Source organism: Anas acuta, chromosome 23 (assembly GCF_963932015.1).
Source record: "Anas acuta chromosome 23, bAnaAcu1.1, whole genome shotgun sequence".
Lineage (NCBI taxonomy): Eukaryota > Metazoa > Chordata > Aves > Anseriformes > Anatidae > Anas > Anas acuta.
In genome coordinates this window covers 2,522,021-2,542,325 of record NC_089001.1, presented here as the reverse complement: position 1 = coordinate 2,542,325, position 20,305 = coordinate 2,522,021, and the positions used below count along the sequence as shown (strand labels likewise).

The window sequence follows — 20,305 nt, the reverse complement described above, 5'->3', positions numbered from 1 at the left end:
ACTGGTTGAAGCATGTGGAGGGGACCCTCTCCTGACCTTTTTTCTTTTTAAAGCGTCGGGTTATTCTTTTCACCTGGTTACTCCTAACTCCAGGGAAATAACCCCTTGAGGTACTTCACTGCAGAGCCACATGTTGTATTCTAGGAGTCAAGTGGTGCTGCATGCACCCAGCAGCAGCTCTAACACCAGAAGAAAAAAAAAAAAAAAAAAAAAAGTAAAAAAGAAGTCCTGCTTGGACATTCAAAAAAGTGAAAAGTAAAGAATCCAGCTCTTCTCACCTTTCTTTTCTACTTCTTCCTCCAGGAGTGTTATTACATAGCAGGAGCAAAGGCTATCCCTACTCAGCCACTCTCTTGTATTGATTCTTTTAGCCTGTTCTCCGAGACTCCCAATATAAGCTTAAGTGATTTAAACAATTTATTGAGACAGCCAGTAGAAAGACAGTGCTCATCCATAAGGATGCCCAGAAAGGCACTTTAAAACTCCAGAGCAAAGCTGTGCTGCATTCAGCTTCTGGCTTTGAAATTTTAAAAAGTACAAAATGCACTTCACCAAAGGAAAGGTAAGCCACACAGGCAAACCAGGCTCCAAGTAGCAGAGCTCAAAACAGGTAAGAAAGAATACTAGGGCAGAAAATAAAATCATTCATGTAAGCTTCTTTTCACAATAGTCTGCCGTTAAAAAGGTTGCTTCATACCACGTCAGTACTCAGATATTTACTTACAAACTAGTTTTTAAGAGTCTCCATCTCTCATGCAGGCTTCAATAATTGATCATAAAAGCACCATTAGTCATTTAATATTGGTGAAAAGCGTCACTTCAACAAGCCTCACTGTCAGTAAGTGCATCTCTGACTGATAAACAAGCAACCAGAAAGCTTCTTCAAACCCTAGCTATTTTTGAAACATCTCAGGCCATGCAATTTATTGCTCCAACATTTACTTATTTATTATTTTTACATGAACATACACTTATTACTATTCAGATAGTCTTACCTGTGTAAGCCTATAACTAAATTTAATGTTTAGCCAAGCAGAAAATAAGGGTTTTTGCACCCAAAAAGCATTAATTTAAACTTTATTAGCTTTATATTGATAGCAAGGTGGCCAGCAGCTGAGCACAATGTGAACTGCTTACATTACCATCATTGACTTTAAAGTAAAGGATAAAATAGGTCCAAATATATATTACATATATATTATATATATATATGTAAGGAATGCTGGATTTTATTCAGTTTCCTCTGAAACATTTACCAGCGAAACACCATGCCTTAATTTCCCATCAGTGGGATTGGATACTTGGCAAGTGAATTGTATCTACTATCTAGGTGTGAAGCCTATGAGATGAAAAGGGATGGTCAGAACACAACTTAAAAAAGCAAGAGGGAAGGATATTTGGTTTCTGAAGTGGAAGAATTAAGGTGAATTTTAAGTGTGTATCTGTTGGTAAGTGCTTTCATATATTTATGCATTTAGTTTTGATGTGTGTTTTTAACATATGTGTATTTATGTTGGTAGAAAGTATAAGCAAGCTAGCTAGAAAAAAAGAATGTGAAAGTAATAGATAAGAAAGAAGGAAGAAACAGTTGTTTATAGTGCAAGGTAATTAAAATGTTATTTCTTCAAATATTTTTAATATAAAATTTAATTTGTTTAGGAAATGTTTTCAATGTAAAGATTGATTTATTTTTTTAAAAATTGTTTTCTTTAAATAAGAAGTTGGAAGGATTTTATTTTCATTATTGGCTTGCCTGAACCAACAAAGATCAAAGATGCAGAGGTATATGATATATCTTATGATAATGCTATAGGTAATGTGTAAGTAGCTCTTCTATAAGCTAGAAAAAGTAAGTAAATAACAGCAAATAAAATACAACGATGCCTAGGAAACCAGTGAAGTCTTCAGTTAATCACGGCAATATGAGCCTACTACTAAGTAGTAGGATATTAGTTTTAAAATTAGTATCTATAAGAGGACTCTTTTCTTATGTTATACCTCTCAATTAAGTACAATTTCTGTGAGTAGGGGAATGATTTGAACACACAAAGTCAACTTTGAAATAAATGTAGTATAGGAAAAAATGCTAGGGAAGGATTGGGTGAGATTGATTGTGTTGTGTTCTGCCTAAGCCTTTGCTTAGGGAGGCTTACGTAGTTCTGGTTTATTTTTAAAACAACTCTTCTGTGTGTTAATATTTGAGTTTTGACTGGGCTTTTTTGTGTTGGCATGGCTCTTCACAGGAGAAGCTCCTGCATTTGTGAAGCTATTAATGGAGGAAGACAGGTATACAGCTCTTGTTTTTCTCTTCCCAGCAGATAGCTGCTGCCCTGGAGTAGGGATAGCAAGTACGTTGGCACATTGCAGTTGATAGATATCACTAAGCTTTTAAGCTAGCCCTGCTACTGACCTCTGAAGTGATATTCAGCACAGTGCTCCCCCCCTTTTTTTTTCTTGTACCAATTTTACACAGCACAGTAGCTATGCAGCTCCTACCAATCTCAATTTCAGCTGGAGCCTTCAGATGTTGTAGAATGTAAACCAGAAATCTGTTTGCTGAGTAGTATCACAGTATGGAACATGGTGCTAATTCTGAGTGTAAATTCTTTCAGGGATAGATAAAACAATGGGAATCCAAAATTTGCTCAGATGCTTAGAAGCAAAACAAAGCAATAATGTTTACTGTAATTGAACAGATAGAAAGTTAATACTGTAAAACAGATTTTTTTTAATTGACTTTAAATCATGGTCCTGTAGCACCCATAAATAGACTTCCAGAGTTTCCTGCATCTATTTTCTACATTCCAGAGTCTCTTATTCCTCAAGTGGATTGGAAATAAGAAGGTTTATTATAAGCACCATTTGGACTCTAGAAATTTTCTTCTTCAAAGGTCTCCATAAAGAATAGCAAAGATTAAGCCTGACTTGCAGAAACATTAAGGAGTTTCTCTTACTCAAGGAACAAATGTTTACAACTTTTTAAAATGGAAATGTTGGAAGTGTGCTTTCTTTTAACACCTTGAATATGAATATCAGTACTGCTTTTTAATAATCGTATGCTCTAGAATAGCAAGATACTCTAATGTACTCTACTGCTTCTGAATTGCTTTCAGGTAACTTTTGTCCATGTACTTCAGCCCTTTTACACTCTCTTTTGTTAATAAACAACTAGATTGAAGCTTACATTCTTGACTGCTTCCATCGTATGATGTAGCTTGTATGACACAGTATCGCTGTCTGCCTGCATAAAAGCAGGTCTTCCGTTTATCTTGGTTAGCAGAATGTTGACAGTTTAGGCTAGAAAGGAAGGTTTTCCTCTCAGTATTAGAAGAGATTAGTTAGAAGTGCTGACTTGAGAAAGAAAAATCTTTTTTTTTTAAAAAAAAAGTGTGTGTGGGGGAGAATGCTTTGTCAATTTTCCTTCATATATGTTTATGAATGCTTGACAGTGAACTTCAAGTGGCTGAATACAGTTGACAGGGCAATCTAGGAATAGCTATGCTGAGACAAACTGCTAGTCCCAAACCACAGTCTGCTTCTCTTGTACTTCTCGTTTACTCACCCTTGATGAAGGGGAGAGGGGGAGCAGCAGGTCATTTCAATGTCGAAATGGTCACTATTTCTGCCTCCATGCTATCTTCACTTCTGCTCCTTTACAGCTACCACCAGTTTGTTAGCAGCAGAGAGTCCCATGCAAGTGTTTAACAATTGGGTAAGATCTTTTGAGACCCAAAGGAAAAGGGAAGATTTGTACCAAACCAGAGAAGGAAATAAAGCAGCTTATCTTAGAAATTGCTCTCAGCTATTAATCTTGTCATTAGGGATCATGACATGTGTAAAATTGGATTTTTTGGCTACTGTTAAATACCTAACCCAGTTGCTAAAAATTTGTGACATCATGCAGTGGCTGTTTTCAGGACCACAGGAAATAAATATGAAAACTTAACCCAACTGCTTAGTGGGTGCACTAACCCCACAGATTGTTACAATGACCTGTCACAGCAGGGGTAAAAAGGCTGAAATTAAAATAATCAGTGGAGACTTGTGGGCTTAGTTTTAAAAAACATTTTTTTTAGGTCTGGGTTAAAAAATACTGTGAAGTGAAGATGACATGGGGGTAATGTGGTTTTGAATGGCAGCCAATCGGTTGAAAGCAGGGGTCAGGCAGAAGCTTTCTGTCCCTGGGGCTTTTGGTTGAGTCCTTACTAATACAGAGTTCACTTAGAGTATGTGGAAACTTAAAAGCCTGTTTATTCAAGGATAACCAATATGAAACAATAAACTGGAATTGCATGACATTGTTATTGACTGCATGGCATTTGAGCACCCACAGTACTGGATTTTGTTCCTTTCCTTCTCTGAGACGCACCGAGCTGTTAACTTGTGCAGTGGCGTACAGCTCCATAAATACATCTGGAAATGGTCTTTTTGAACTTAGAACATATTTTAAGCCATTTGACATCATAAGATAAAGCCTGCTATTTGTAGGTTGTGTGTATTTTGGTTGAGCATGATGTTTCTTCCTTTGTTTTTACAATTGTTGCACTTGAGTTGTGTTTTCCTTCTCAATAGTCAAATCTTCTAAACTCACTGACAGAATAATTTCATTAGGCATCCAGTGTTGCAAGAAATATTTACAAAGCCATTTGGAAAAATCCCTTGTTTGCCAATGCCACACTGAGCATATCATTCCACAGCGTCAAGATTAGGGACTCCCAACAATAATATGAATGCTGAAGCATGCATGCTTTTGTTGAATTTGCTCAATATTCAGTTTTAATGACGGTTTCTTGCTGACTTGATATCTTACTGGCTAGACTGGCATATTTTTCTCTTGGTTGGAGTAGCCTGAACACATTGCTGAAATATTCTGTTTGTTGTTATTCAGCTGTTGTATCAATATTGTGCAGTGTGCAAATGTTCTGACAGGCTCAAATGCATGGATTGTGTTTGAAGGAGACCACAGATTTAAGATGGTTTCAAGGCTGCATGCTTTTTAGGGTCATAATAGCTGGCATTTGCCTATGGTGTGAGTACAGTATGCGTTCTTAATAGGTTTGGGTTTGTGCCATGTGTGTCCATATGCTTCAAAAACTGTTGAAGCCTGTGAACTTGCTCTGGCACACCTAGATGTGCAAACGTGTTGTTGTACGCTCATGCATATGAGGCGCATAATCGCTCAGGTTTTCTGTTGCAGTTTGCTTGAGGCAAACGTCCTGTGAGGTTATGTTTAAATAATGCCATCTAGGATAATCATTTAATGTATATTACTAATTTAATGTGAGCTGTAAGAAGTGAAGGTTCCAAGACCTGTTCTTTCAGCTCTTATTAAAATGCCAGCATGGTCACCGATGCTCTGACACTGTCTCTGCATAGCTAAAAGACACCTTGAAAGGTTTACTGCTCACTTGGCAAACCTTTTCTGACAGTCCCAGTTGCACAAATCAAAGCCTTTTAAACCCAAAGGCCCAAAAGACTCTTTTGAGAAGTGATAGGAAATGCTGAACATAGACAAGAGACACACAGGCCACGGGACCCTACAATGACAGTGGGGGTGATGCTTTTCTTGGAAGGTCAATGTATTTTGGTGGATGTTGCCTCTTGTTTCCTCTGGATTGCAAGACTTCATGTTCCTTAACCTGTCTGTGCTTAATAATGTTTACATATAGACTGTTGCTGTGTTGCTTGCAGCAAACAGAGCTGATATGTTGTTAATTGAATTTTGCTTGTCCTTTTCCCCCTTCTGTGACTCGTCTTGGAAGAGGGTATGGCTTTAAATATCCGGAAGAGGTTTAATGCATGCACTGTACTGTGTATTAATCATGTTATTAAATAAGTGAACTATTTTCAAGGTATTCTTGGCTACTTGAAACAGGATTTTTGTCAGTTGCAAGGAGTTTTAGTTTAAGGAAAGTATATAGACAAGCTGGGTTTGTTCAGGCTTCTTGAAAGCTGAACTACAATAGCCTAGCATCTCTGAGGAAACAAATTTTCATGGTCCCAGTAGTAAGGACAGAAGCATAAGAATTTCCTTCCTGTGCACACAGAAATATTCATGAAGATGTTGAAATTGCTAGGCTGGAGTGAGAGCTCTCCATCAATAAATAAAAAGCATCAGTATCTTACGATATTAGTGAGGAAAGAATGACATCTTTTGCTTTTATTTCCTTCTATTTTAGAACATTCAGGTTATAATATTCAGCTCAAAATGACACTTGAAGCAGGTTTCTGAAGATATGACTCAAAAAAAAAAAAAGTCTATTTTGTGCTAAAGGAATCCATTAAGCTCAGCGGGGAATGTACAGATGTGTAACAGTTCCCTGAACCTCTCCACTGGGCATCTTGGTGTCAGAGATGCCTGGCTGGCAGATCTGAATGCCTTGACTTCAGGCTGGAGAAGGCCTGGAGGAAAGTCAGGAATGCATGTTCCCTGGTAAGCATAGGTAGGGAAATAAGAGTGCACTGATGGATTTCAATATACTGTCAGGAAGAGTAACAGTAGCAGAATTTCAATCCTTTTTCAGAAGGATCAAGATTTTTCTAAAGGTCCAGTAATAATGAAGAGATGAGCCCTATCTTACTGCTTTAGTACCTGTAAACATCTTGTTCTCAGTATGTCACAGCGTTCATCTCTTATGTAGATACGGGGAAAATGTTTTTTAAGCTCTACTGTTACTCTGAGCTTTCTTCAAGAATTCCTTACCCCTCCCTGATTTCCCTGCCTGAGTGATCTGCTTGTTGGCGTGTCACTTAAGATGTAGGCAGCCTACAGGTTATTATTGGAGTCTTACCCTAAAACATATCACCTGAAAGTCAGTACCACTTTTACTCAGAATTGTCTGTCTGCCTTGTATGCTGTCCAACTACTGTTACCTCTCTGATTCAGTATTATGTTGTGTTAAGTGTTATAATGATTAATTTCTAACCAAAATCTTTCAAATCTAAAGCTGACCAACTTCCATACTAATGCTGAATATGCCCATTATTTTTCTGGCTCTTAACTCTTGTAGCCTTAATGCTTGTTTCTTTCCTATTTGCAGCATAGAAATGCCCTGGAAGTGCTAATAGCACGGGAGGAGGTTGTTCACTTGGTGAAGATGCAGCTCAGAGTGGAAAAAAATAAAAACTAAAATGTGTAGTCCCATAGAGTTTGGAACAAAACTCTCTCTGGCTGAGATTCTCACCTCTGGAAGACATCTGAGGGTTGTTAAATATCTGGGAAGCTGGAGGTTCCCCCACTGCTAACTTTTGGCTTCTCTTTCAGCCCCTTGAAATAACCTGATTTTTATCATGTAAGAATCACAAAAGGGACACCCTGCTCCATTTCTGCAGACAAAAAGTCTCATTCAGATGTCATTAGATTCCTCGCTTCAGACATACAATGTGAAAGGCAGCGATTCTGCCTGTACACAGACTGCATGTACCTCTCCTATAGAAGGTTGCCACTGAAAAAGCAATACTCAGCCAAAACACACATTGCTGTTCTGGTGCATCAGTGGGGTGATGAAAGAGGAGGAGCTTGGCAGACAAACTCCTGTTCTGAATGACTTTACCTGGAGGTAATCTCTTCCGCCAGGCTGAGTCTGACATTAAAAATGGAAGAAGCCAGGGACATTTTCCACCCAAAGCTCAATGGAAAGTGGCAGGTGTCAGATTTTTTGCAAATTTCTCTCTAACTCTCAGGCTTCTGCTGACAGGGACTTGAAGGCTCCAACCTGGAAAAGCTCCAAACTAAATTTCTGCAACTAAGTTAAAATACAAAATATTTTTAAAAGTGGAGGGAAGGGAGGTGGGAAGGACAATGAGGTTAAAGATAGAAATGGAAATCAGAAGCAGCGTCAGGGAGAAGTCTCATTTTGAACACTGTTAGCTGAAGATGTTCACTTACATGCAGGTTTAGTCATTTAGAACACGGTGCCTTTGCCAGGAACATAATAGGATTTTCCTTCTGTTGTCATTCGGGTGCACATGGAGAAAACTGTTCAGTGGTTAGCTTCTTCCGCTAACCCTTTCTGAGCTACCAGCTGCACCTTCTTCTGTATATTAGATTCAAATGCACTATGTGTATCCTGTACGCAAGCTAATTCTTGATATCATGCTGTTTAGTAGCCTACTATCAGATGAGGAATAGATGCTATGGGAAAGCAGATCCCAACTTGAGGTGATTCACTTCCTGCTTAATGGATACACGACGGATCCGTCTTGGGCAACACTTGTGTATTTTACCATGGCAATACATTTCATGGAATTAATCAACCCTGCAGACTAACTTGGGTAAGATGCAGTCTTAGGACTTGAAGCAAGCAATGAAAATACTGTGTTTTAACCAGTGACTGTTATGTCAGCTGTGTACTGATAGTTAGTCATGCACTTCAGCCACTGTGAGTGCAAAGCTATGCAACTCAGTTTAGACTGTGATGGGAGACATTCAGATCTTAGGCTGCACTGCTTGGGAACTTAAACTGATGTTGAAACCAGGTCATGCTTAATGTCAGCTTTCAGACAGCCACTTTGAAGTTGTGTGTAAATTGGCGCCTAGGAAGCAGTATTCTTCCCTCCCCACCTCCTACTAGTGCTTTCTTAGGCAAAGTAAAACAAATTATTAAACTTCTAACCAAAGAGATTTGTTAGCTTAAGACATAAAATTTAGACTCTGTCTTGGCTCCATAGGTAGAAAGGGAATTGTGTAGTTATTGCTTGGAGGAAGTGGCTTTGCATAATAACGGGTTCAGTTTACAAATGGGGGAATTAATCTGTGTATGGTGCCTTAGAAAGTATCTGCTTGCTCGCATCTGGACAGGAACTAAATGGAGCCAACTTGTTTTTGGATGCTTTCAGTTTTGGATTACTGAAACAGAAGAATGTTCAAAGTGAGTTATTCTGGCTCATAGACCTCCACTACCTGCTACGCATTTTGCTTTCAATTTATGTTGGTTCAAAACCAAAGCTTGAAATAGCTTGTGAAATGTCTTTTCTGCCTCAGCTTCTAATTTCATCTGGCTATGCAGGTGGGTTTTCTTAATGGGAGGTATTCTTAGCCTAGGACTGTAATTTCCATTCCATGATCAACAGCCATGTTAGAGGAAAAAATAATTCTACATAGAAACGAGCTGCTAAAAACCTGTGTGAAGTGAAAGATGAATTTAAGGTTTTTGTTTATTTGTTTGTTTTTGTTTTTTTACAATAACTTTTAGTGATCTCACTCTGAAGTTTTACTATTTAGTCACTGATTGTTTCAAGTAAAAATAATCAGAAAAAGTGAGAAACACTGACTTCTGGAATGACATCTGGAGCTGAGTGCAGAGGGTATTTGCATTTATTGGACTTCCTAGGCAACACAGTGCAGAAAACACGGAAGAGTTGAGGTTTAGGGTCTTGCTCTTTGATCTAGTTTCTCCTCTGATATCACTATTATTGTTCTTTTAACTTCTAATTATTTCCTCTAAGTTTGGTAACCTGAGGATAGGAAGTTAGTCAGAGGGGAGGCAGGAACTCTTTCTTTCCTGTTAGAGCTATGTTTTCGGTTGTTTTGTTATAAACGTTTTACTGAACTTTTAAACAAGTTGTCACAATGTGTTACTCTGAGAATTAATGGGAGACTTGTAAACAGGTTGTAAAGTGATAGCAACGCGAGCCATGCTGTTACTTTGACTGTGTCACAAACACAAATGGTTTTTCATCAACCGTCCAGCCTCCTCCAGAAAGGACAGTTGCTGAGAGCTAAGGCAGGTGAAGGGTGTGTACATGTGTCCTGGTGAGGATGGTAATATTTGCGAAGCATCAACATTTTCCTTATTTTGTACTTATTCTATTCTATCTCACTGTTGTAAGGCTGCTTAGGAGTCCTGGATTAGTTGTGGTCATACCCAAGAACACTCTCCCTGCCTTGAGGAAGATAAAACCTGAAGACAGAACAACTGAATGTGGTCAGAGCAGAAATCCAGAAGTTGCAGCATCCTGTGTGATGCTGACAAGTAGTGAAGCTCAATGGCTGAGTGTAGAAGCCAGGCAAGCACAGTATGACCTTCTCCTTTACACCATCCCAACTTTTTGCAAGGAGAGATTTAGATATCGCTTGAGCCACAGACTGTATCTGCCTCACAGAATTTGATGGCTGAAAAAATAAACTCGAGGGAGCTGGGGAAACTGGAAGATAAAAACCTACTCTTTTCAGCTTGTCCATTCATGACTGTTTCTTAGAAGTATATGGCTCCATGTTTTATCTACCATCCCATGTCATTGTTTCTGTGAAATGTCAGAAATCATAAACAGTCTTAGGCTTTAATGAGTCATTATATGCTTAGTTATGCTTATAACTACAAGTTTAGATAAAGTGGCCTATCAACATCCTGTGTGTTACAGGATGTAGTATGCCTGTGCGTTACTGAGACTGAACTCCTTGGAGCACCTCATGTGACTTTGTATTTAGTCCTGCGTTATACCTGTCCTTACGTTGATACAATATCTGTAATAACACAGAGATTACCACATCTATAACTTTCTATTAATGGGAAGTTGGTCCTTTAACTCTAGTGCATGTAATGGTGGGCCTTATATGTTCCTTCAGTAGGAAGCTCTGAATTATTTATGACTGACCTTCAAAAAGAAAAGAAGAAAGCTAGCTAATGGAAATGTTTTCAAACTTAAATATTTTTGTAAGTACATTGTGTGTCTGGAACCGAAGACAAAATAACATGTCTGGGAGATAAAGCAAAAAGCTCTTTGGAACATAAATTGTGGAAGCTGTGCCCTGCTGTTTCTGAGCAGGGAGCTGCTGGGTGGTCTGACTGTCACCAGCTGGGGAAGCAAGTTCTGGCACTTACAGAGCAGACAGATTTAGTTTTTTCTTGTGCTGTATCCCATCATTCATACTGAGGACAAAAACAATGAGATAACTGAGAAGTTCATCCCTGGGGGAGATCAGCTGCTCAGTTGCTGATAATGCTATAGTGAAGAGGGGTATTGCTATAGTAAAGAGGGGTATTTCTGATTTAGCCGGTGGGTAAAACAAGCCCTCCAACCTTTGCCTGCCAGGGGGAATCTGGTCACTTTAATGAGTAACTGTGCAGTTGTGAATCCTTGCTTTATTTTTGCCTGATATAAAAGGGAAGATCTAGAGCAATAATGTTCCTTTGGTGGGTTCCACAGTTGCTCTGCTGGCCAGGGTAGGCAGACCAGGTTGCAGAAAACCTGAGGTGCTTGCTAGGGTCTTCTAGGCAGTGTAGTCTGTGTTGGGGGCCTAGTTTCCTTCTGCTGAAACAACTTTCTCCTGCAGAAGCAATTATAAGATTGCTAGTATCTTCTCAGCTTATCAGGCCGCTTTTCCTTTTCCTGTCTTGCACTTTGTTTCCTCATCTCTAAGTGGAGGCTTTGCTGATACTTAATTTTTTGCCGTGAGCTTGCCCGTACCTTGCCTCACTTGAACTGCAGCTTCAAGGAGTTCAGGAAGAAATGCTGAGTAGTTGGAGGCTAGGGAGCAACAGCTGTCAGTGTCAAAAATCAGTGCTATTTTTCAGTGTATGTGAAATAAGGTCAGTGTCAAGGACAGCGGTCGGTATTCTTCCTTTTATCATCTTTACAAGGAGCCCTTATTACTTCCCAGACAGTTCCATTACTGTGATTTGAAAAGTTTTTTCCTTTGGACCATGGGGGACACGTGGGAGGGACAATGAGGGGTGTAAGGCTTGATGTAGAGGCAGCAGCAAACATTGCTGATCTTTGAGAACCAGAAACTAGCTTTATAATGCAGAACTCCTCTGCACTGTCAGGGTAAGGCTGTCAAGTGTTTTGTTGCTTGTTCTATTGACTGATGCTCTATTTATCTTGAAAGTAGTTTATCCTTCAAGATCATAGATTGACTGCTCTGTGGCCCTCAATATATCTATTCCTCAGCATAACATGGCAGCAGATTTGACACTACCCTCCCTACAGCTGAATGACAAGATCCTTTCTGAAAGGAAGAAAGGGGATTGAAGCCATTAAGAGAAGCAAGACAGGAGATGGACTTGAATGAGGCTGCTGATAAAAGTGTAATGTCATTGTTATGATGTGAACTAAAGGTAGGATTAGTACCTCAAGCATTGGATTTTATGATGCTTGCTCAGTCCTCTGGGTCAGCTTGCTTCTGACATGGCTGCATGGGCTGCAAGCTGTCCCCTAACATCTGAGTGCTGAAGGTCTGCATTCTCTACTGAACATATCCAGAAGCCTCCTGAAGGACAATGTGTTTCAGGCAGACATGTAAGTTGTTATAGATAATGAGACAGATGCTTCCCTTGTATTTTTTTTCTCAAAGCTGAATTGCAAAAAGGAAAGAAAAATGTTTATTGAATAATTCACAGACCATGCTCTGTTAGGATTAGTGCCTCTAACTGAGCGTATGCCATCAGTGTTCCTGTTTCTCCTGCAGCTTCTGTATCTTGGAACCTTGGTGACTGGGCGTTAATTTCTCCCCAGAAGCAGAGTGTTGGTTTTAAGCCCCACAAGGGGGGAAAATGCTATTATATTGTATTTTTTGCTAAAGAGAAGTATACGTGTATCACTGAGTTAACAAGAATGTAACACTTCTCAGCAATTGCTGGGCTCAGCATTTTCAAGTGAAGTCAGAACATGTTTATCATTCTAAGGTGGAGTAGGAAAAATCTGAGACTTCTACCTTGAAATGAAGATGGAACAAGGGACCTAGAGAGGGAGAACAATATTCTAGTCATTAAATATTGAAGCATATGTCAAAACCAATGAAACTGATGGGAGAGAGTGCTTCTGTTGATGCTATTGTTATGAAAATTAGGACTGGAGAGAAGATGCACAACAAGATAAAAGCTCGAGGGTATGTCAGACAGATTTATTACAAATACAGTCCAGACAGTAGCTCTTCAAACTAAAAAATATTTCCAAACAAACCTCCATGTGTCTATGCCCTGTCCATTAGATGGAAGGGGATAGCTGAATGTTATTTGTGTTACAAAAGGTTTTGGAGAGCCTCACTCAGAACTGTACACATTGACATCAGATGCTCTACAAATACCAAACGGACTGTCCCTGACTTTTATTTTTTCCTGTGTGTTGGGCTAGAGGGAAACTTGGCAATGAAAGCATTTTTTTTTCTGGAAAATGTGCAGTAAAAGCTCAGGTTTCTGTTTTGGGCTATCGGTTATTAGATTGTGAGATGAATTTCCAGGCTCTTATTCTTTTAGTGATGATGCCATCTAGTGGGGTAGGGAGGACAGTGGGCTGTGAAATGGTGGGCCCATCAGACTGGATGGGGCTGGGCTGGAAACCAGGGAGCTTGTTTCCACTGCCTTTATGAGGCTGGTATTTGCCTCTCCCAATGTCCTCCTTATTCTGCTTACCATCACTCAGCCTTTCCTAGCAACAATTTCCTGGTTAACAAACTTTATACACTTAGATGCCACCTAGCTGTTTCCGACTTCTTGCTGCAGTAAAGGAAGGCATATCTGGATTTAATTTGTTCTTTTAAAAGCAGGGAATAGTAGCTTTGAATTTGTGGGTGCCTTTGTCATATATATCAAAGAACTACGGTGACAACAGCTGATACGTTACAAATCTTAGTAACTTACTGCTCCTTTACTCAAGGTTTGAAAGGACTTGGCTGATAGGTTGACTATTGTAGTTAAAGCTTGTATCCTTCTGAGACTGAGTGCTGAAGTAGCAGCTTTATGGAAATCTTTGAGATTTCTAACAGCTGGGGCTGTCCTGTAATCATTCCACTTGCCCATGTTGATGAGAGGTGTTTAGAAGAACGAAGTCATTTAATCTTCTGTGCTGTCCACATGTCCTATTAAATATATATATATATATATATATATATCTTTTGCTATACCTTTATTTCTTAGTGAAGATCTGGTGTGTTTTCAAAGGATGGTGGGTGGCAGGGAGAACACTTGGTCTCCTTGGCCTGCAGCATCAACAAAAATAGTTTTGTGCTGTGATATCTTGTGACAGTGATAGGCAGAGAAAAGCAAATCTGTTAATAGAGCACAAGGAAGTTGCATGGATTTCTGATATTCTGGTGAAAAAGAATCCTCTTCTCCACTGTGACTAGGTGTCCTTAATTTTTGTGAAAATAAAATATTAGCAAAAATGCTTTAATTCCATAAAATGACTGCCATTTTTTAATTAAAGCTAGTCTTTCTTTGGTTTGTTAGGAATCCATCTATGCCTCACTAGGAATGAGCCTTTTGTGTGCTGGGAATGTGGTAAATTTACAGATTTTTTTTATTTTTATTTTTTTTTTTGCAAGCTGAATCTTTGGTTCTCCTGCAGAAAGGCAGTAGAAATCTGTACATTCTTATATGTGCTATGTTCTTGCTGTAAAATACACTAATCAAAAGAGTTCATGGCATGAGAATTTTAATTCTAGACATAATGCCTTTTTGGTATTTTCTTTGTAATTTTGTATTTTTTTCCCATTTTTTCACTGTAGAGTAGCCTGGTTCTAAAGAAGAAATTATATGCTGAAATGTTACTGCATTTTTTTTAGCTAAATTTTTACAGAAACTTGCAAATAAACCCCTTAATTTAGAGGGCTGGAAATGCCTGCTTATTAGTTCATGCTGCCACTGAAATACGAGACTTCTGTCACAAGAAACAAGTGTGTGTAAAATGAGCTTGTGGGCTGCCTGCAGACTAGAAACATCCCTTCTGTTTTCATTTCATAAAAAACATTCCTGGGGGAGACTGCCAACAGTTTTTACATGTTAGCAATGATTATCTTTATGTAGAACAAGCACTGCCTGACTGGGATCTGGGCCCATCAGAAAACATACTTAGCATAGAAATTACAAATGCTATGAGGATGTGGAAGTACGAAGTCAAACAAAACCAAGGAGGCTAACTGGCTAGGAGGTGTTTTGCTCTGGTTTAAAGCTGAAGCCTCCATTCACACCTAGCTCTTAGCCAAGACTGGAAGCCACACTTGCCTGCTTTACTTTTGCTCTCAGCTCAATGCCCTGGGAAGCATAGATCCCTTGATTCTAGCAAATTAAAAGATGAAAAATGTGTTTGAGTAGACCTCAATGCCTGCATAAGTACAGAACATCTAGTTTGTCCTATCTGGAGGTCTATTTGCCATCTGCAGCTGTATGAACTTGCTGAATGTGGGCATCAGTCACGTAATTTGCAAAGGAACCTAAACTACCTTCCAGCCTCCTAACCTCTGCTGGGATGCAGTCCCACCAGAGCTGAAAGCCTGTCCCGTGCCCCAGCAGATGGAGCTCTTGCTGAGCTTTTCCATTTTGAGTTAATTTTCAGTTGTTGCCGCATCTGCTGAGTGCACCCTGGTAAACAAAATGTCTGGAAACAGCTGTGTGTTGTGGGGTAAAGGGAAGAGCAATATTGAAGCTGTTTATTTTGACTAAATTGATCCAGAAGACAAAGAACTTACTATACAGGACAAGCAAAGGAAAAAAATGCCCCTGGTATTTTTAAAAAGAATTAAAGCTTCATGTTTTTCCCTAATTCTTTTACTTATTTTGCACTGCAATTAGAAGCATGCTCTTTTGCTTTTCACAGAAAATTTCTTTAAGGTCATGATTTTTATGATGTGATAAATTAAGCAAGCTCAGCCTAGGTTAGGATTTGAATAGGGAGTTTGAAATAAAACCTGTGAATCCTGACTTTGTTGTATTTCTTTCATGTTATGTTGGAGGACAGTGTTCCACATGCAATGCGTTTCTAGGGTGATAGCGAGGTCCTGATGTCATATGCTTATTGGTATTAAATAGCATATGACAGTTTTCACTAAAATTGTCATTATTGGCTTTATTTCCAAGTGGATAGTACCTCACCTTGGTTATTTCATACAAGGAAACATTGCCTGATCACTATTGAAGTTCTACAGTGTTTCAGTGACCTGCCCTGGCGGCTGCCTTCTGCTGCTGGTTAAGGCTTCTTGTTAGGCCTGATACAGTTGTAAAATGTGTTCTTTGTAGCATGAAACACTCTAGGAAATGAGTTATTTTGGTGCAAAAAATTAGGATTTGTGCTCTGAAGCAAAATGTTGGATTCAGTACACTGGCAAAACCAGGATGGTCTTGTGGGTATGTCTGCTTATACAGCAATTATTTCTATAAACACAAATTTTGGCAAGTACTAGGAGCAATATCATAGATTGTATAGAAAGCAGATGGTTACTTCATCTGCTCACAGATGTCACATCAGCGTCCCAGCAGTGTTCCTTGTAAATACCTGTATATGCTCTTATCCATTACCAGTGCTAGCAGAATCTCCTAAAGGCAAAATGAAAACCAGGACTGGTGCAATTAACATCATCTCGTGCAGTTATTTGACGTTTTCAGGTGAAAGTCCTTTGTGTAAGGCTGTCTGGGAAGCTTAGTATTTAGCATAACGTTAAAGAAGAATTGAAACTGGAAAGTGCTCATTACGCAATGCCAATTAAAAGTTAGACTGGATGTGCTGTGTGTGGTTGGTGGGGACAGGACACCTTAGCATGCAAAGGAGCCTCATGCCAACAAATGAATGTATGCAATATATAGTAAGGGTTCCTGGGGCATTTTTTTTTTTTTTTTTTTTTTTTTTTTCTGCTGGAGGCTGCATAAGAAAGTGTAGAAGGGTGTGTGGGAACTGTGAGCTGTGGGAAGGGTGGTCAGCCTGATTTAAAACCAAGGTATGTTAGACCCCTTACAATGAAGAGACTGTTCTTAAAATTGTTTTCTTCTTCCCGTATGGATAAAAGCAGTGGTGCAAGAGGCTGTGCTTTGTCATGTTAAGCTAAACTTGAAGTTCTTTGACATCTTTAGTTGAGCAATGGCATTCATTTCTGAAGATGGTCTAAATAGTGTCAGCTAAAACATTCAGCAAATACTTCATGCAGGAATGCGTGCATGCCTGTACAGTGGTGTGAGTTCGTATTTATAGCATCATGCTCCTGTCTTAAGTGGTATGCTGCCTCTGTTCCTTGATACTCCCTTCTCTACTCTGCTAGCTTCTGGTATTTAGTCCTGAATTCTAGCTTGGCAGTTGACAGTTAGCAGTGTCCTGCTGGCATCCCTAGAGAGCAGAGGATTTACAGTAATCAGTGTTCTCAGTAGCAATCAGCCTGCTTTTCAAAGTGCATTTTGAATTGCTAACTGCTTGAAAATGCTGATTGAACATGTAAGGCAGTGTGTGCTCTTGATGGAAATGAAGTCAAAGGCTTGCTCTGAAATTGGGTGGCTCGTAGGGTTAGCATGAAAGAGCACACCAATTTCTGCAGCCCAGTATATGAGGAAACAATCACTCTCCAGGCTGGAAAAACATGGACTCAAACAAATGAAATGAACTGGAGCACCCCTCAGATCTGAAGTAAGATTTGAGTGAACAAATCCTTAATTGCTCTGACAGCAAGCTTTTCGTGGTCAAGAAGACAATGAATGAGACCCAAAGTCAGCAGATCTGGAAACAGAGGAGGGTTTGGGGGTGAAGTGATGAGCTTAGTTTTTGATCCAGTCACCTAAATGTGCTCCCAAAGCTTTTGGTAGAAACAGCTCAAACCTGTTATGCACATTGGCAGCCACCTCTGGGTGGCAGCTTCTGAACACAGTGTGGCTGTGCCACCTGACAGCTGAGGATCAGAAATGCTGCTTGGCTCCCAGGGGAGAAGACACAACCTACCGCCTGTGCGACAAGCCTGTGTTGTGGTATGGGTCTCTAGCTCAATTAGCTTTCACGTTAAGATCTTGGTATTGTAAGGACAGTGCTTCCCACGAGGCCCTTTTGTTTTTGCAGTGCCTCTCTTGCCTCCAAGTTTTGAATAGTGCAATGCTGTGGCTTATGAAGCAAAACTCTTATGGTCTGTAAACAGGCTTAAATCAGGCATGGATTTACTGAAGGAGGCTAGAAGGGCTGATGCCTTATGACAGAAAACTGTCGGGGTATTGTGTGCTCTCGCTTTATATAATAAGAGTTCTTCCTCCCCTATTCTCAGCTGTGGGGCTACATCTGCTACTGCCTTATATAAAATGAGAAATTTAGCCTCTGGGAATGTGCTGGTTGTGTAATAAACAAAGACTGCAGCAGGAACATGAGTCTGGATGCTACTAGGAAAAAAAAAAACCTTCTATATTTGATATAAAGCCTGTAGCTATAAATAGAATGGTTTGGCATGAAGCCTTCATATAAAGGTCTTGCCAGAATACTAGGAGTAAATTTGATTGTTCCTGTCTGGCAGACCTGGAGCATCATAACCCCTCAGTAGTCAAAATAGGTGATGTGCTGCTGGCCTTCACTACACCTGACCACTCAAGGCTCAAAATCTCCTATTATTTTTCCCTATATCAGCTGGAGACTGGCTTGAGGACTTCCTACTTTTTAGGTCTAGGAGGCACATTTTTATTCCTGAGTGTCAGAAAGCTGCTCAGTATCCCACAAAGCACAAAAGCTCCAAAGACATACTGGAAAAACAGTGAACCACAGCAAGAAGTTTGAGTGATAATCTTCACTCTCAGCATCTCTATAGACAGTTCCCACTTGTGAATTTTCAGAGCATTTTACCTTAGAAAATGACCTCTTTTAAACCGTGTGACCTGAAAGTTGTATACAAATATCATTAACATAGCCTAGCTATATAATTATGTAGAGGGTAAATAAAAAGTTGCTAACATATCCTGTGTTACTTTTAGTTTTGCTTTGCTTCAGCTGAAAGAATTTGTTGTACTGCAGTGGAATATAGACAAATGCCACTGCATCTTTTTCCACCCCCAGAATGTTTGCTGAGAGACCTTGCACAGAATGATTGCTATGAATATTTTACTTTGCTGTTCAACAGGCTGAAATGTCCTACCCCAGGAAACTATGAAATATTCACTTTCTATTCAGCAAACGAGTGAACAATCCAAGTCTTGGACCAGATGTGTTTCAGATGATCTGGATCTAGATTTCTAATGCAGAAGGGTTAGTTTGGCTAGTATGGGAATAAAGAATTTGTGTGCCTTTTTCTTCTGTGGGAGAGCTTAAAAGTCAAACTCTGCATTATCCTGGAGACTGAAGAGAACTGTCTGCCAGATTTCTCCAGCTTACACATTCAGGCAAGCGAGGGGTTTCCCTCTCAATTCTTCCATAGAAAGAATTCTCTCATCTGATTAGTGGAATCTTCAGATTTTATACTAACTTGGTACTGAAATGATCTTTATCCCTGGAAGAGGTAAATTTGGGATTACACTGGACTGTTTGTTCTTGGTAATATTGTGTTAAGAGCCGAGTAGACCTCTGGCTCTCCTTGGAACAAAGGCTAACATGCCTCTAACTTTCTCCCAGTTCCTAAGAGTTTAGAAAGCCAAAGGATGGTGATTTTCCACTGTATGTCTCACAGGGATGTTTGTTTGCAACAACATCAACTGCTTCATTTGTTAGGTATAAAACCTCCTGCCAAGGGAGCTAATGTTTTTAAGACAAATTGAAGAAGAGAGAATCAGGAAAGTTTATTGACCAATTTTCATTATGTTCTCTTTGTAATCTAAGGACAGTTCTGCAAACTGTTCCCTGAGGGATTTATAACTGAGCTTAAAAACCAGGCTGATTTTTATCTTAAATCCCACCTTAAACTTTTTATGTTATCAGAATGCTACAAAAGTTGCTTTAAAACAGGAATTGGGGGCTTCATTCACTCATTCATTCACTCTTCTCTTGAATATTAGGCTTCAGATTGTTGTTGGGAAGCTGTGCAGAGCCCCCAAGGTAACCAGTGGCCCTTTGTGCTGGGTGCTCTGAGCTTGGTGAAATGTTAATGCTTAACAGGTGGATGAACAGACAAGGAAAAACAAGAAGTGGGTTGCATAGAGTTTTATGCAAGTAATTCAATTTTTAAGGGGATCAGTTACTTTAGAGAGCTATGGATTCTCAGGAGGCTGTTTGGCTGCTTTCTGGACTTTGGTCTTCTCATCTATTTTTTGGCATGTTTTATATATTCCATAAATAATCACATTCACTAAAAATTCTACTGCTTTGCTCTGTGATAAATGCTGGAAAGTCTTTCATTTTGCTTTTTGCCCATTTGAATACTGGAATCTAGCCGTAGAGTTAGACTTGTTTGCTTTCTAAGGCATTTCCAGTTCTGCTGGTTACAGAATTGAGTTTTGAAACTACCTGCTATTACCCCAGCAAGGATATCTTATCAGAGAAGAATGGAAAATACAATCCATATGGAAATCATGGTCAGAAAGGAATGTGTCATCCTATCTCGCAGTTTGCCTAAGTTTAAGTAATCCTACTGAGAAACACCAAAGGGACTGGCTGTTGATTCACGTAGCAACATCCTGAATCTGCTTCTAGCCCTGAAAGAAGAAAT

At 39.5% G+C, this 20,305-nt stretch overlaps 1 protein-coding gene across 8 annotated transcripts in view; it reads left to right on the top strand.

Annotated features, from left to right (window-relative positions):
- The first annotated feature begins 1,257 nt into the window (after positions 1-1,257).
- The window catches only part of GRAMD1B (GRAM domain containing 1B), a 150,252-nt gene continuing 131,204 nt past the window's right edge, over positions 1,258-20,305 (top strand). For 4 of the 8 annotated variants that reach the window (XM_068659501.1, XM_068659499.1, XM_068659497.1 and 1 more), the window contains exon 1: positions 14,169-14,219. Coding sequence is in view for 1 of the 8 variants with exons in the window: in XM_068659503.1 (XP_068515604.1) it covers positions 14,215-14,219 (5 nt within the window). In the remaining 7 variants the exon portion in view is untranslated. Of the gene's footprint in view, positions 1,424-2,243; positions 2,287-14,168; positions 14,220-20,305 lie in introns of those variants that run through there. The other 4 variants (XM_068659514.1, XM_068659513.1, XM_068659496.1 and 1 more) reach the window with 3 other exon arrangements.